This window comes from Salminus brasiliensis, chromosome 8 (genome assembly GCF_030463535.1).
Source record: "Salminus brasiliensis chromosome 8, fSalBra1.hap2, whole genome shotgun sequence".
Taxonomy (NCBI): domain Eukaryota; kingdom Metazoa; phylum Chordata; class Actinopteri; order Characiformes; family Bryconidae; genus Salminus; species Salminus brasiliensis.
In genome coordinates, this window is record NC_132885.1 from 35,844,836 (window position 1) to 35,860,867 (window position 16,032).

At 39.9% G+C, this 16,032-nt stretch overlaps 1 protein-coding gene across 2 annotated transcripts in view; it reads right to left on the minus strand.

The window, feature by feature from the left end:
• Positions 1 to 9,168: 9,168 nt before the first annotated feature.
• tmeff2a (transmembrane protein with EGF-like and two follistatin-like domains 2a) overlaps positions 9,169 to 16,032 on the minus strand; it is a 132,511-nt gene continuing 125,647 nt past the window's right edge. For both annotated transcript variants that reach the window (XM_072686497.1, XM_072686496.1), the window contains exons 8-10: positions 14,618 to 14,741; positions 11,803 to 11,961; positions 9,169 to 9,351 (exon numbers count right to left, since the gene is read on the minus strand). In XM_072686497.1, the coding sequence (XP_072542598.1) occupies positions 9,255 to 9,351; positions 11,803 to 11,961; positions 14,618 to 14,741 (380 nt within the window). In that variant the 3' untranslated portion in view covers positions 9,169 to 9,254. The remainder of the gene's footprint in view (positions 9,352 to 11,802; positions 11,962 to 14,617; positions 14,742 to 16,032) is intronic.

Genomic DNA, 16,032 nt, shown 5'->3' on the forward strand with positions numbered 1-16,032 from the left:
AACTCCCCACACACCCAGAGGAGGAGCCTGGTTGCTGTGGTAGCAAGCCCAGCCCATTAGTGTAATGCAATACGGGGTGTCAGTGGTGTGAGAGTGTGCTAGAGAGAAGCAGAATGACTAAGATAACGTTATTGTGCTTTTGCAGCAAGAAATAATAAAGTTGTGTTTGTTCACACAATATGCAATGACCACACCTTAACCTACACAATGCAGAAACGGTGTGTGTGTGTGTGTGTGTGTGTGTGTGTGTGTGTGTGTGTGTGTTTTCATTCTTACCTCTTACCTCTAATGATATTTTTCATCTTCTATCGCTCTTACTGGGCAACGCTGACATTTGGGCATGCAGAGATGAATGTTTGAACAATGAGCTCATCCTTGCCCCTGGCTCTATGCCAGAATCAGCACTTGTCACACACACACTGTCCTGCTCTCTCTTACCTCACACTCAAAACAAATCAGTTCTGTGCATGGCCTTTGCTATACAAGCACACAGATGTCTTAGGTGAGATTCCATACTAATCAAGTGCATTTGTTTGCGTTTGTTGACCCAAAGTGTTAACAGTGTTAAGTCCTGGTGCTTCCTTTTCTACTAAAACAGAACACCTTAAAATTAGATTAGCAAAGGAATTCCAGTCTAAAATGAACATTGCTGCATTGAGTGGTTGCAGAAAAGAGCTTGAATACATAGCAGCAGCGCTACAGTGTTTTGTTTTTTTTTTTTGTCCAGGTTGTCTCAGACTTGTCTTTGAGTCAGTGGTGTTTATACTTGGCCACTGCCTGTACAAATTTGGGCTGTGGTCTCAAGACCAACCACAGTTATTTTGCAACTGATGAAGTTGCAAAAAGAAAAATAATACAATTAATACACTTTAATTAATATACCACTAAAGTGCACCTCAAGAAATTTGCCTGTAGGAAAACCCCACCTTGATGTGGAGTGCAGCAGCCAGAACAAGCCGCAGAATCAATTTTTTTTTAATGTATTACTGAGACAAACACTCAGATCTATTTATAAGGTTTTGGTCAGATGTGATCAGATTGAACAAATGTTTCTGAAATGGTAATCTGACCTTCAGTTTCCAGTATGTCTCTACCTATTCAGAGAGATAGGAGCTTGGTCTTGTGTGACTGGAAATAACTGCCTGGCAGTGTTGCAAAGATGATTGCTGTGTGAACAGACTTTCCTAGAAGGACTCCACCACAGCTTCTTCTCATGGCGCTTAAAAAAGGGGGTTAATGGACAGACAATCCTGCAAAACGGGTAAGATTTCCACATTCTGCTATGGTTAGGTTGAGGGTGAGGGTTAAGTTAAGTTTAGGGGAAGGGAAGGGTTAGGTCTGTTTACGTTGGAATCAGGTTTAGGTATAGTAGGCTAAGTTTAGATTTAGGTTGAGTTGTAGAATTAGGTTTAAGTATAATAGGTTAAATTTAGGTTGAGGTGTAGGTTCAGGTCATAAAAATACAATTTGTACTTAAGCAACTCAAAACCAGATCTCAGGACTTGTTAGTGTCTGATTTAGCTGACTGGATTGGAAAATGGCCTAATGTGTGATTGTAGAAGAGGAGATGCTTTTAATTTGTGGTATTGTTTTGTGTACAGTTTGGTTTTACTGGTCTTTAATTTTTTTAACCTGTCAGTTTACATTACTGCCAGTGTACAAATTAACCTGTAGGGGTGTATCTCACTTCTAAATGGCCATTGGAGCATGTACTTGTGTTCAAAAATGTGTCACGAGGCATTTTATAACACAACACAAGTTCTAAACATTGCTGCAAAGGGTGCTACAGAGACAGCCAAGTTGTCTTGCTGTGCTTTTCTTTAAGTCAACTTTCAGTTATTAAAACATATATTTTATGTCTGTCCCAATGTTCAGGTCAACTCTGTTACCTCTGATTTGATGCTGCTTCCTCTGGTGGGAAACATGTAGAAGGCAGTGAATCTAGTCTAATCTCATTATTTTTTATAAAATATAAAATGTTGAGGACAAATCAACAGTATCTTAATTATTGTTCAGATCTGTTATTGTGGTATAGAGTGAATCTCCCATCCCCCCCCCCCCTGTTATCTTGGGGTGCAGTCACTACGAGCGCACACACACAGGCATTCACTGGACTAATGTTTCCTTTGTGGGTCTCTTGGTTTGAACAGTGAAATCTCTCATCCTGTGCTGAGATTGTGGAAACAAAGAAGAGAGACCTTGACCTATCCGCCCCCCCCCCCTCCCCTTTCTCTCTCTTTCTCCTTCTTTCTCCCTCTTTCTCCTTATGCATACATACATGACCCCATACATACTGATCAGCCATAGCAATAAAACCATTGACAGATGAAGAGAATAAGATTGATTGACAGGCTCAAGGACATCCAAGGCTCACTGCTGTGAACCATGGAGGCCTCACCTTACAATTTACAGGACTCAGAGGACACCAAGGACACCTTCAGAGGGCTTGTGGAGTCAATGCCCCAACGGGTCAGAGCTGTTTTGGAGGCAAGGGGGACCTACGCAATGTTAGGCAGGGTGGTTTTACAGCTGGTCGGTGTATATGAACGTAATGGCGAACACCATAGCATTGTGCCCCTTGCTGGTCAAATGCATGCACTGCATCTAAGAACTGACTTGCCTTTCTGGTTGCTAAGGTAAAATATTAGAAGCCAAAGATATAATACATTTTCTCTGAGATGCGCGACAATTACAAAGGTAAAGCTCTTACCACAACGATTATCTGACACTTCAGTAAATACAGAGCTTACTGAATTGTTATGAAGCCTGAAAAAGTCCAGAATAGCCTGACTCTCTGATTACAACCAGAATTACATCCTGTTTCATAATTTATTGCTTCTATTCTTTGCACTATTTGAAGGACATGTCGGTCTGAGGACATTTTGGGCCCCTTCAACTCATGATCAGATAAGTGAGTTTAAAATTAAGTTTCCAGTCTCATTTCCTGACCATCTTTTACTCCTCTCATGCTCAAAGCTGAATTACACTTAAAAGATATGGCACAACTTTCAGTGAGCCTGAGAACTAAAAGTCAAGACTGACCGATAGATCAAAGACTCAGGGACCTCCCCATTGGACAGTCTTCACTTTTGGCCTCAAACGTTATTGGAAAATTCTGCTTATATGAAGTAACCCCCCCATGACAGTGTGCTTATTTTGAAGCTTACCCCCTCCACAACACACACAAGCAGCTGTGATTATTGTCTGTTTCGCCCTGTTTACACATATCACACAGATCCATTCAGGTTTCTCTTCCATGGGAAAATTCCAGAGTGTAAACAGGCGTGTTGCCACAGAGCAGTCTGAAATGGTGCCAGCGTGTGCCGTTGCGTCGTTAATAATTGCCATGTTTGCAATTGCCAAAACTTGCATGGCTGTGTTAAACAGGTTTGTGTCTGACTGTCACACACACACACTGTACTGTGAAACAGTGTAATCTGTATCTTGATAGTGCACTGGAAACGGTCACGCTATAGCATTGTGGACACCCCTTCTACTAAAGGCATTTAGCTACTGTAAGTGCCACACAGCTTTTCTAGTCCCTGTGGAGAAGTATTGCAAATAGATTAGGACTCTATGGTGCAGATAAGCATTAACCTTTCATGCCTAATACCAGGCATGGGCTAAAGGGCTATAAAGCCCTTCACTATATAGTGTATATACAAAAGTGAGTACACCCCTCACATTTCTGCAGATATTTAAGTATATCTTTTCATGGGACAACACTACCAAAATGACACTTTGACACAATGACAAGTAGTCTGTGTGTAGCTTATATAACAGTGTAAATTTACTCTTCCCTCAAAATAACTCAGTATACAGCCATTAATGTTTTTAACCACCAGCAACGAAAGTGAGTACACCCCTAAGAGAGTACACCCCTAAATGTCCAAATTGAGCACTGCTTGTCATTTTCCCTCCAAACTTTCATGTGACTTGCTAGTGTTACTAGGTCTCAGGTGTGCATAAGGAGCAAGTATGTTCAATTTTGTAGTACAGCTCTCACACTCTCTCATACTGGTCACGGAAAGTTCCAACATGGCACCTCATGGCAAAGAACTCTCTGAGGATCTTAAAAGACGAATTGTTGTGCTACATGAAGATGGCCAAGGCTACAAGAAGATTGCCAACACCCTGAAACTGAGCTGCAGCACAGTGGCAAAGATCATCCAGGGTTTAAAAGAGTCCACTCAGAACAGACCTTGTTTTGGTCGTCCAAAGAAGCTAAGTGCACGTGCTCAGCGTCACATCCAAATGCTGTCTTTGAAAGATAGGCGCAGAAGTGCTGTCAGCATTGCTGCAGAGATTAAAGAGGTGGGGGGTCAGCCTGTCAGTGTTTAGACCATATGCCGAACACTACATCAAATTGGTCTGCATGGCTGTACCCCAGAAGGAAGCCTCTTCTGAAGTCTGTACACAAGAAAGCCCGCGAACAGTTTGCTGAAGACATGTCAACAAAGGACATGGATTACTGGAACCATGTCCTATGGTCTGATGAGACCAAGATTAATTTGTTTGGTTTAGATAGTCTCAAGCATGTGTGGTGGAGATTAGGTGAGGAGTACAAAGATAAGTGTGTCATGCCTACAGTCAAGCATGGTGGTGGGAATGCCATGGTCTGGGGCTGCATGAGTGCAGCAGGTGTTGGGGAGTTTTCGTTGAGGGACACATAAACTCCAGTATGTACTGTGAAATACTGATACATGATAATGACCCCAAACACACCTCTAAGACGACCACTGCTTTATTGAAGAGGCTGAAAGTAAAGGTGATGGACTGGCCAAGCATGTCTCCAGACCTAAACATAATAGAACATCTTTGGAACATCCTCAAGCAGAAGGTATCTGCCAGCTTAAGAATAAATTTACACTGTTATATAAGCTACACACAGACTACTTTTCATTATGTCAAAGTGTCATTTTGGCAGTGTTGTCCCATGAAAAGAAATGTGAGGGGTGTACTCACTTTTGTGATACACTGTATACACACTTGCGATTAAACTATATAGACAAAAGTGTGGGGACACCTGCAAGTTTGTTCTCCTGTAGAGGATTTGTTGAAAATCAACAACTGAACACGTATCTGACTGTATTGATCAGATTCTGAACAACACTCTACAGTTCTGGTCCCAGAGAATGGTATTCCAGGTGGTTGCTATAATGTTGCTAAGTGGTTGCTAAGTGGTTGTTATGTGGTTGGTGTGGTTTTCCAGGTGGTTGCTATAATGTTGCTATGTTGTGGCTGACTGGGTGTGCCATAGTGTTGCAAAGTGATTCTTATGTATTTCAAGTTGTTGCTAGGGTGTTGCTTAGTGCTTGTTAGGTGATTGCTGTGTTCAGATGCAGCACAAAGGTTCTTTTCATTTCTATGTCTTGTATGAAAATTTCCTTATGTGTTAATTTAGTTTTCACTCAACTTCAGAGGTAAGAGCACCAAATCAGTGAATTTTGGCATGTCTGTATTGTGTAAAAAGTGTTAAGTTAACAAAGTTAATAAAGTTAATTAAGAACTGTTAAAGAAATAGAAATAGTTTTTAGTCTGACAAAAACAGGCATGTTATGTGATCCTCAGGGGTTTATTCAAAGGCCCATTTTGTTTCTTTGCAAGCTTTTATTTCATCAGCTTTAGTCTTTGTAAAGCATTTAATACTACCAGAACTCTTAAATATCCCTGATCTGTCAACAAAAGAAAACGAAAATGATATTATAATTATATATTTTTTCTTTTTATATAACACATCCACAGTTTCATGTATCTGGGCTATAGACCTGTAGTATTGTATTTAGATTTTGAGACACTCATGTTGCCACCTTTTCTAATTCATTTTAAAATGCATACTTTAAAATAAAGATTTAGTTGGTCTAGTCTTTATAAATAATATTAAAAAGCAATATAAACAATATGATGATTCAGTTATAACAGATTAATTACAAATCTGCAGTCAGTTTTGTCGTTGACTGTGGCACTATAAAGCTTTCAGTGTTCAAGATAAGGACAGCAGCCAGGTGGGAATTTCCTTTCATCAAAGAAAAACACTGCAACTGAATCTTTTATCAACTCTGGATTTTTGCATGTATACAAATGTTACCTACATGTGTTAGAGCTTCTCATTCTTTTCTATTGCTCTACCAACATACATTAAAACACTGGCTAGGAGCTAAATGCATTGCTGGAATTTAAACTCAGCTGTTTAGCAGAAAAGCTGGCAAACCTCTTTGCCGATTTTGAAGCAGAGAGCATCATGAGGCAAGGTCAGTGAGTCTGCAAATTCTTTCATATTATGAGTTTATGTAACGCTGCGTTCTGATGTCAAATAAACAGAAAAAGGGCATTATGTCAAGACCGAGGGGGGGAAGGGTGGGGGGTGCAAGTCCCAGGGAAGGGAAGGGTAGGTTTCCTGTTCAACCTTTCCTCCCGGACAGAGGACAGAAAGAGGTAGGATTCCAACCGCCGGGAAGATCTTCTGTCGACTGGGAATGCCAGGAATCCTGCAGAACCCTGAGGCCTGTGCACTGCTCCTGACCTTTGGTGGCCATAGTTGTTGGGCTAGTACATGCTAACACAGTGCGGTTAGCCTCTGCTGTATTTGACTGCATACAAATACAATTCTGTGTTTGACTACATGCAAATACAATTCAACTTGTTCCTGTGAGCTTCAGGAATGACGGTACCAGTTTTTAAAATCTGAGAGAATTGGTTAGAGGTACAGTGGTGATTTAGAGTGCTTTGCATTTATTAAGTACCTTTTGGGTTTTACTGTTGGTGCCCAAGTGTGCCAAGAAAATGCAGGGTCTGATCCCTGGATTCATGCTGTTGGTTAAAAAGTCTGACCCTACCACCTGTGTGCGTCAGCAGGAATCCAAATTCATCAAACCAGGCTACATTTTTCCAATCTCCTGCTGCCCAATTTTGGTGAGCTTGGACATGGTGGTGTGCATTCTGAGATGCTGCTCACCACAACTGTTCATTTAGGTATGAGGTATTTTTTAGTGCACTTTTCTGAGTAAACTCTCTAGACTATCTCTAAAAACTCTTGTATAAAATCTGAGTATTAGAAATACTCAAACCAGCCTGTCTGGCACCAACAATCCTGTCATGCTCAAATTTACTGAGATCACATTTTTTCTTCATTCTGATAGTCGATGTAAACAGTACCTAAAGCTATCGGTTCTGTATAGCACCACTGCCTTTACTAAAGCTTAAGAACCTTCAGTAAAGGTGTTTAAAATATATAAAAACACATTTCATAATAAAAGCACAAACAGAGCACATTGTTAACACTAGCTTAGCAGTACACAGTATTAGCTTTACAAAAGTAATGCTATTACAGCCCTTCTGTGCTGCCAGGGGCAACTCAATTAATATTCAATACGTATCAAAAAAGGTTTTCTAAAACATATTTATCTTAAACTCTACCATCATGTAAACTGTAAATTCAGACAGTTTAGTAATTATTAAGGCACTTTAATTGGTAAAGTGTAATTGTACTGTAAATCATTCCTAAATCTTAATACTTCAATGGTTGAGGTGTGAACAATAATTTAGAGTGAAATGCCCCATTCTGGAGAAACTTACAAACTTAGATTTCTTTACAGTTATGATGATAACCAAGGGTCACAACACAATATAGTAATTTTATTTACTGTTCATGTGTTTGCTGGGCTTTATTTGAAATGATAATAATAAAACAAATTCTTTTGAAATCTATTTTGCTGTATAACCCTCTGCACGCCTTCTCCACAAATTATGTTTAAATGGAGTTATGGCATAACCAAAGTTTGGGCGCAGAACTATGCCTTAAACTCCTCCTCTTCAGCCCTATACATACCCTCCACTTCTCACTTCACCTTTGTGACGAACAACTTCACACTCACCTCCACTCTTCTTCTTTAAGCTCACCTCAACCACAGGATGGCTTGGCTTCCCACAAACTCCAGCCCAATAGTCTACTGAGTTCACCTGCCCGTAACAGCCTAAGTGAATGTTAAAAATAGTAAAAGGGTACTCAGAACTAAATCGTTAGTTAAGAACTTTATGTGATTGAGTTTTTGGAGACTCAGTTTAATGGTTCCTTTCACCCCTACTTTTTAAGCTTCTCTAGAATGGAACATTTCACACCAACCCACTTTGATTGACTCTTGATCATTTAATTATGAAAACAAATATATATATATATATATGAATCCTATAATTTCCCCTTAAGGATAATCTTAACATTTAGATGCTTTTGGGACACTGGGTCCTACAACTGAGCATTGACAGATGTGGGTCATAAAAACATTATATAGAAACAACTACAGGCTATTTACATTTCTGACAAATGCATTTACAATTGTCAGTTAATTTAGGAAAGTCATCTTAACCATTTCATTATGCAGAATTTGAGAGGCTGTAAATTATTTTTTAAGAGTCACTAGACACTCTGTAAATGCTACATAACCAGTACATGGTGATATCTAGAAGAGATCCACTGAACTGTGTGAATAAAACTAATTAATAAAACACAAACTAAAAGAAAGAAGATATTACACGCTTGTGGAGTCACCGGGTGGTTCGGTGGCACCAACTGCTTGTCTTGAAGCTCTGCATTTTGAGTTAGTGATGCTGTTGTTGTTGCAGATGATCGATCTCTTCAGTACTGACCTTAAAGCTGCCCCCCCCTTCAGTATTTGATAGTATTCCCATGGGTCTAAGTCACATAAAGCTTCAATGCAGTTTTTTCTTTTTTTTTACAAAAAGCTTTTTTGTTTTGTCTTTTTTGCTTTTTTATTATTCCATCAAACTGAGCTGGAACATTATGAAGTTATATCCTAAAACTTTTTTTATTGTGTGGAGCTGAATGACAAGTGTAGGGGCCAGGAAACCCCCACAGCCTTCCCAAATCAGCATTCACTATAAACATACAGTGCCATATCATTTTTTTTTGTGATATAAATTATTTATTTACATTTACAGAAAAAGACCCCATCGAGACAAACAAAGAAACTATTGGAAATATTACCCATACATAACCAAATAGCAGGACTTGTCCTAACGTGGTGTCCTAATATCCTCTCGGTTTAGTGTCCTGTGCCACAGGTGCAAGGCATCGCGTGTTGTCCCCTCCGTTCCTCCCCTACAGCCACACCCTCGCCACCCTCCCACCCTCCCCTCCCCATCCCGCGGCAGAGTGGTCCAGCGCCTCCCGGAGCGCGCGTTTTGTCTCTACGTCCTCTCCGTTCCCTACGTTTGCCATGGTTCTGTGCTCCCGGAGCTTAGATGAGGCGGGTGGAGGCGCGCAGGGTGTTCTCCGAGTTGTAGTGCGTGACGTTTTGCTTTTGGCGGTTGATTCGGTTGGTCCGTGGGCACTTTCTGCACAGAATGGGAAGAGAGAAAAGGAGAGGGCATGTCAAACACCAGCGGATATCCATGCCTTTGCTTTATTGAAGGACATAGAAAAAGCTTGCCTGTCCATAAAGAAGTCCCCTCATTTTCACAGACACTAATCCTGCACTGCCATCTAGTGGTGCAATAATGATATGTACACACACACACACACACACACACACACACACACACACACACACACACACATACAATATATATACATTAAAAATATCAAATAAATAAAGGTCTTTTCAGGATTTGGCGATTACGTTTTTTTATAAGGGGATTGGGGGTTTTCTTTACACACATTTTTAAAAATAAATACATGAAATACATGAATAATCACACTGTTGTCACTTTTAGATTTTGGTCTGAGGTGATCTCATTCAGTGTTTGAACTGGACACAAATTCAGGAATTCAGCCGTCAGCACGTTTGGCACATTATTATGCATTATTATGGTTTTGTTAATGCAGAATTTTTCAAAATTTCATATTTGACATTCATATAGGGTTTTTGATTTGCCTGTTTTACCAGCACGTAAGTAATTCTCTCTGAGAGTTTCCTTGGCCTTCCAGATCTCATCTTCCAGTTCCACTAAACTGACATTTATACTGTATAAACCGTAAACTGAAACTGCTTGGATATTATCATATTAGAGCTTTCCCTGCCTTTTGGCCATGCATTACTTTCAATTTCAGATCTTTAGACAGTTGTGCAGATGTGGAGCCTTTGCAATGCTTAAAGTGTCCAAACTTTTGGACAGGTCACATTAATGATTTGATGTTTTTTAATGATAAAAAAGATCTTTGCACATATATGTTTTAACAGTAACACCTCTGTCTAGCTGGTTGCTCTATATTACCAGCATACATTTCATCTTGCTTGCACAATATCTTTTTTTTGTTTCTACATCTTCTGATGAAAGTTTTTCAGTAAAGAGGTGGGAATTATACTAACGATGCTATGGTTGGAGCTCCTGTGACGTCAGGCAATGGATGTAGGCTGTGAAAGCTGTGCTGTGAAAGCTGCCTGCATTGCCTGCAGTGTTCACACAGATTCAGGGCACATTTTTAAAACCAAGTGTAAACAGAGTGTTAGAATGCAGTGTAGGGATGAAGGGATCTACACAGTCTATAATATGTGTCTTTTGGAGTGCAGGAGCAGAACAGGAGGGCATTTCACAAAGGCCCTGTGAGGATATTTTACTTTACCCCCCCCCCCCCCCCACTTTTCATTATTTCTGCAGCTATTGTCTATATTTGTGCTGACCTCGCCTTGCCCAATCTGCCTGCAGATCGACAGGCCCACCAGGAATTCTCTGGCTGCTCCAGATGGCAGGTCTGCAATTGCGTCCGTCCACCCAGCGAATTGATCAGGGAGTTAAAGCTCCCCCTTGTGGTCCTCTGCTGTATGTGTATTGTGCGTTTTTGAGCCTACCAGTTATTCATTTGGAAGGTTATTTGGGAGTGGAGGGGATTTAAGTTTAATCGCTGCACAGGCACCCCTATCTGCTGACCTTTAGCTGAGTGTTAATTCAGCAGCCTCCCACCGGAACTAAATACGCTCCCACAAAGTCACGCTGTGAAGACCTGAGTGTGGATATGTGTGTGCGCTGCCTTCTCTGCATAATAGGGTGAGAATTGAGAGGTTTATTGAAGACTGTGTGTCTACAAACACTGCACAAGTTTAGGGAAACCTTTTAGAATAATTTTTTTACTGATACTTTTCAGTTTCTCAAGTAAGAAAAAATAACAGATTTTGTTCATATAAAACTGCTGTTTACTAATAATTGCATATTTTTTCAGCTTTTTCCTTATAATGATAGTGACACTTTTCTGGAAAATATAATTGTTGTATTTTGACATGAGCTTTTTACAGAGGTGGAGAGAGGATCCAGTGGTCACAATATCTACTATGCAAAAAATGCTGCTTTATAAAGCCCCTGGAGCGAGGAGAGGCAGAAGACTAGTTTGAGAGTCTATTTTGAGAGTCAGTTTTGCACAAAACCATAGCCAGACAGACAAATCCAGCAATAACAGATGATAGGCAGATGACGCACAGATAAGAGAGGCACGGCGAGAGGCAGAGACAACTATCACAACTTCCTATCACCACCACTGTGCATGGTTCTGACTCCAGAAAAGTATGTCTATAATTGAGCATTGTACACTCTGAGCACTGTAGTGCTAGCCACTTAGTTATTCATAAATTCTGAAAAGTTATATTTTTGTTTGAAAAATCAGAGCTAAAAGCTAAAAGGTTTTCAATTTTAGTTATAAAGTAAAAATGCAAGACAGACACAGTGTTCTACTTAATATCTTCCTGAAAAACAAAGACAGCATGCTTATGAGTATAAAAACATAAAGACTTTAAGAAAAGTGCTTTAAATTACCAATGCATTTGAGTGTGCATGTAGTTTAATGTCTGGACCTACCGGGTGATACACAGCACCACCACACAGATGATGGCCACCTGCAGCGCTCCGATGATGGAGGCGATGAGGACGTAGCGGAGTTTTCCGGAACCCGGCACCACATATAGCACGTTATACTCCTTGGTGTCACACTGTGGGCCACTGAAGCCTGAGTGACAGCTGCACGGACAGAGATAAGGAAAAAGGTGAAATCACAATTCAGAAAGGGATATCCCGTCAAATCAAATTCATACAATTTCCTATCACAATTGTAGGTGGTCTGTAAATATTTTTGAAACACCCCCACACCTATTCTGCCAACTTTCAGAATCTCAGAACCGATGTACTGTTCACACTGCCAGTCACCTGTAACCTGTTTTTACAGTTGTGGAGGGACGTTTTCATACCCTCATCATGGACATAAATGCCATGGCAATATTGGACTTCTATTGGGCTATCTGGGGCATTAACAGTATTTTGGTACAACAATCCTTTGAGGGCTTCCTGGAATCAACTCAGGCTAAACAAATTATACATACAGGTCAAAACTATACACACTGCAATCTCAATATTTAGATAAATGTCTTTTAGCAAGTTGGACCTGGACCAGATACTTTTGGTAGCCATCAACAAGCTTCTGGCAGAGTTCTGGTTGGATATTTGACTACTGTTCTTGGCAGTAGAACTCAATTAAAATAGTTGGCTTCCCGGGATAGTCTGCATGTTTTCAGATTTTCAAGTCAGTCAGTAGGTCCAACCCAATGGCAGACTGCAAAATGTGTAAATACGTCTCCAACAGTTCCAACAAAAATGTCACTATGGGATTTACAGGTAGCTCTGGCCACAGTTGATGTCAAAGTACGGCATCTGCCATCAGAAAGAGACAGCACAAGTTTGATTGCCATGGGAGGTGTGCAAGAAGGAAACCCTTGCTGGCAAAAAACATATCAGGGATTCATCTGTCCAAAGCACATTGTTCCAGAAGCCCTGGTCTTTGTCCAGGTTTTCTCCAGCAAACTTTAGCTTGCTCTTATGTTTTTTTCTCATCCTTGCACACTCATATAATGTCAAATGTTAGATCTGAGAAATCAGCACAAGTTGTTGTTTCTACTAATAATGTAGAGAACACAAAATATAGCATTTTGTAGGTGTAAGTATATATTTATCAGCTTTGGTTAGATTCAAACAAATCTTATGCAGACCTCTACTTGCAGCCCTCTGTTATCCGTGCATCATACGTCACCTTTTTTCATTTGGGTCAGCATGAACGTGAAGCAAATCAGGACTAAAATCACTTTCTTGCTTGGTCTGGACCAACGGAACAAAACTACAAGTTTCTTCTTTATTTTCTGGGTCCATACATTGCGAATGACCAGCACAGATTAAAAAGATGCCATGAATATTTACTCAAAAGCTCCAAACACAACCATGGCAGTGGTAAGCACGAGACTTATTTTATTCTCATGTATATGGATATTTTAGGATGTTTTATTCAAACACTCATCTTTAACCCATTTGCCATGTTGAGTTGGTTGCTCATGCCACATTTCCTGAGCGTTTTTTCCCTGAGGAGCTCACACTACAAGCTCCATCACTAAGAACTTCAAACACTCTACTCTACACTCTGCATTAGTCTAAGAACCTTTAACCTTGTCCTATCCAATGTTTAGAGGGTTGACCCCCCCCCCCCCCAATTTCTCTGGAGCTGTGACTTCAGTTTGAATGAGATATGTCGCCAAAGCTTTGATATGTTCTGAGAAAGTCCATAAATAAGTATATAAGTAAGTATGTGCTCCTGTATGTGTGCTGTGTGTAGGGATTCACAACTTGATACTCTTTTGATGTGGCAGGATTTGCTACTTATACAAGTAGGCGAGCACACCAGTCAGTTGTAGTCAGAGTCCACAAATTTTTTTTTACAGGAAATGGATGCAACTTAGGCGATGCGACTTAGACGAGTTGTATAGAGCAATTGATGTATCACTGTGGACCTCTATAATGACCATCTTCTGTCACCTAATACAGTCCATGCCTCTTTAGTGTCATCTGAGCCAAGGGTGGTTATTTCCACCATTAGGTAGATGGTCATAATATTCTGATATGACTGCACATCATATATTTTATGTCACAATTAATAAAACAGCTCTACAATGCAATCTTTTCGTTGTGATGTCACATTGGTTTGATTATTATTACATTAAATGACATTGCATTATTACACTCATGGTTGTGTGTGTAAGTGAGTATCCTTCTCTGTGAAGTGGACAACAAGCATGCTTTAGTAAATACCTACATCCTGTTCAGTGACTCTGAAATTGACACACACACACACACACACACACACACACACACACACACACACACATACTCCTCTATTCTGTTCTCTCTCGGGAGGTCGTTGCTGAGAAACACCTGCTGAGTCTTCAGTGCACCTGTCAGACCTAAACACTCTCTCTCGCTCTCTCTTCCTCCTACTCCTCTCTCACCTTTCTCTCTATATTCTTCACTCTCACTCTACTCACCTCCCTCTCTCTCCTTACCTCACTCCTTCCTTTGTTCTGCCTCCTTCTGTGCTCTCTCTCTACCCCTGTATCTCATTTCCCCTACTTACTCATTCCACTTTGCCGGCCCTGTTTTTTTTTCCCTCTGTAACAGCACCTTCCCTCGCTCTCCGCTGATTCTGTCTAATCTCTTTTGTTCACTTTTCTGGTCGATAATAAAAGTGAACAGCAGGGGGAGCCCACGGGCTGCATCTCATAACTTTAGCTTGACTGAAGATGCTGGGCTGGCTTCAGAAGTGTGTGTGTGTGCCCACCCGGAGCGTGTGTGTGCGTACCTGCACGATGGTGTGGAGAGCATATTGGGATATTCACAGTCTCCGTGTACGCAGTAGTTTTTGAAGTGGTCGGGACAAGGGATGTAAAGTCCTCGTGCCACCTCTGACACCTCAGGCTTCTCTTCTACACATACACATAGACACACACAGACACACATACACATATATGAATACGAAAAGTAGAGGTTAGCAGCATACTAATGTTGTTAATAATAAGGAAGGGCTACACTATTGGTGATATTAGTAGTGGAATAAAGTAAGTTATTGCAACAGTAAATGTAGCCATCAAGGTAAAGGTAAATTAATGAATATACATGGCATTCATTGAGCATTAACAAACCAATCATGAGCTTAAAGTAGTCCAAAATACTTAAAACCTAAAGTAGGACAACTTCATTAAAACAATTTGAGCCAGATTCATCAAACACATCACCTTATTTACAATAATGTTAACAGGAAACAGCAGCAACACATTTGCTTATTCATTAACAAGGATTACTGGCCTGTTTTACTGTTTGCAATTTTCCCTCATTTGCATTAGCTGTTGTGAACAAAGCACTACCTCCATGAACCTGAAAGTAAGCCGAAATTGTTTTAATGATGTTTTCAGAGATGTTCAGTCACACATACGTCTTGATGCACATAGATGCACTCTTCTGATTAACTGATATATTCTATAGACTAATTGTGATGTGTTTGGATTAAGCGTCATGGCAAACACCACAACTGCCGCCCAAATTAACGTAATAATAATACACACGCTTTTACAGGAGCTTTAAAAGTGGTTCAGTCAATCAGACTGAAAAACAGATGTAGAGGTAAGATACAGTGTAGCAGCTATGTTTATGATTTAAATAAGAATTAAGTTGGCAGGGAATGGAATTTATTTTTGTTGTGTTTCTATCAATACGGTTTAAAATAATAGAAACTCACAAAGCTGTAAACATTAAATTATGAAACAGTAAATAAATTAAATTAAACTCCAAAATTGTTCATAGTTCAAAGGTGAAGATCACATAATAATACATATTTTACATATATATAAAACATAATACATTATAATACTATTATACATTATATATTATTATATATCTTAAAGATATTGTGATTGTAGGTCAATTTTAAAATAACAAAAACTCATTGTGAGGAGCAGCCAGTCCATATTATTATTGTTATTTTTTTTTACAAAGACAATCTGAGTAAATTGAGGTACAAACGGCAATTAAAGGTAGAAGAGGGAGGGTTCTGGGGATCAAATCATATCAGACCAAACAATCTGGAGTTGAAACAGTGTTGATTTATAGTAACAATATGACTATAATAAAAACAGAAGGGAATGGGTCTTCCTTTCCACAAAGAGTTTAACAGGTAGCAGAATCACCTGCTGAATTTAAAGTCTGAACAAGCTGTGCTCC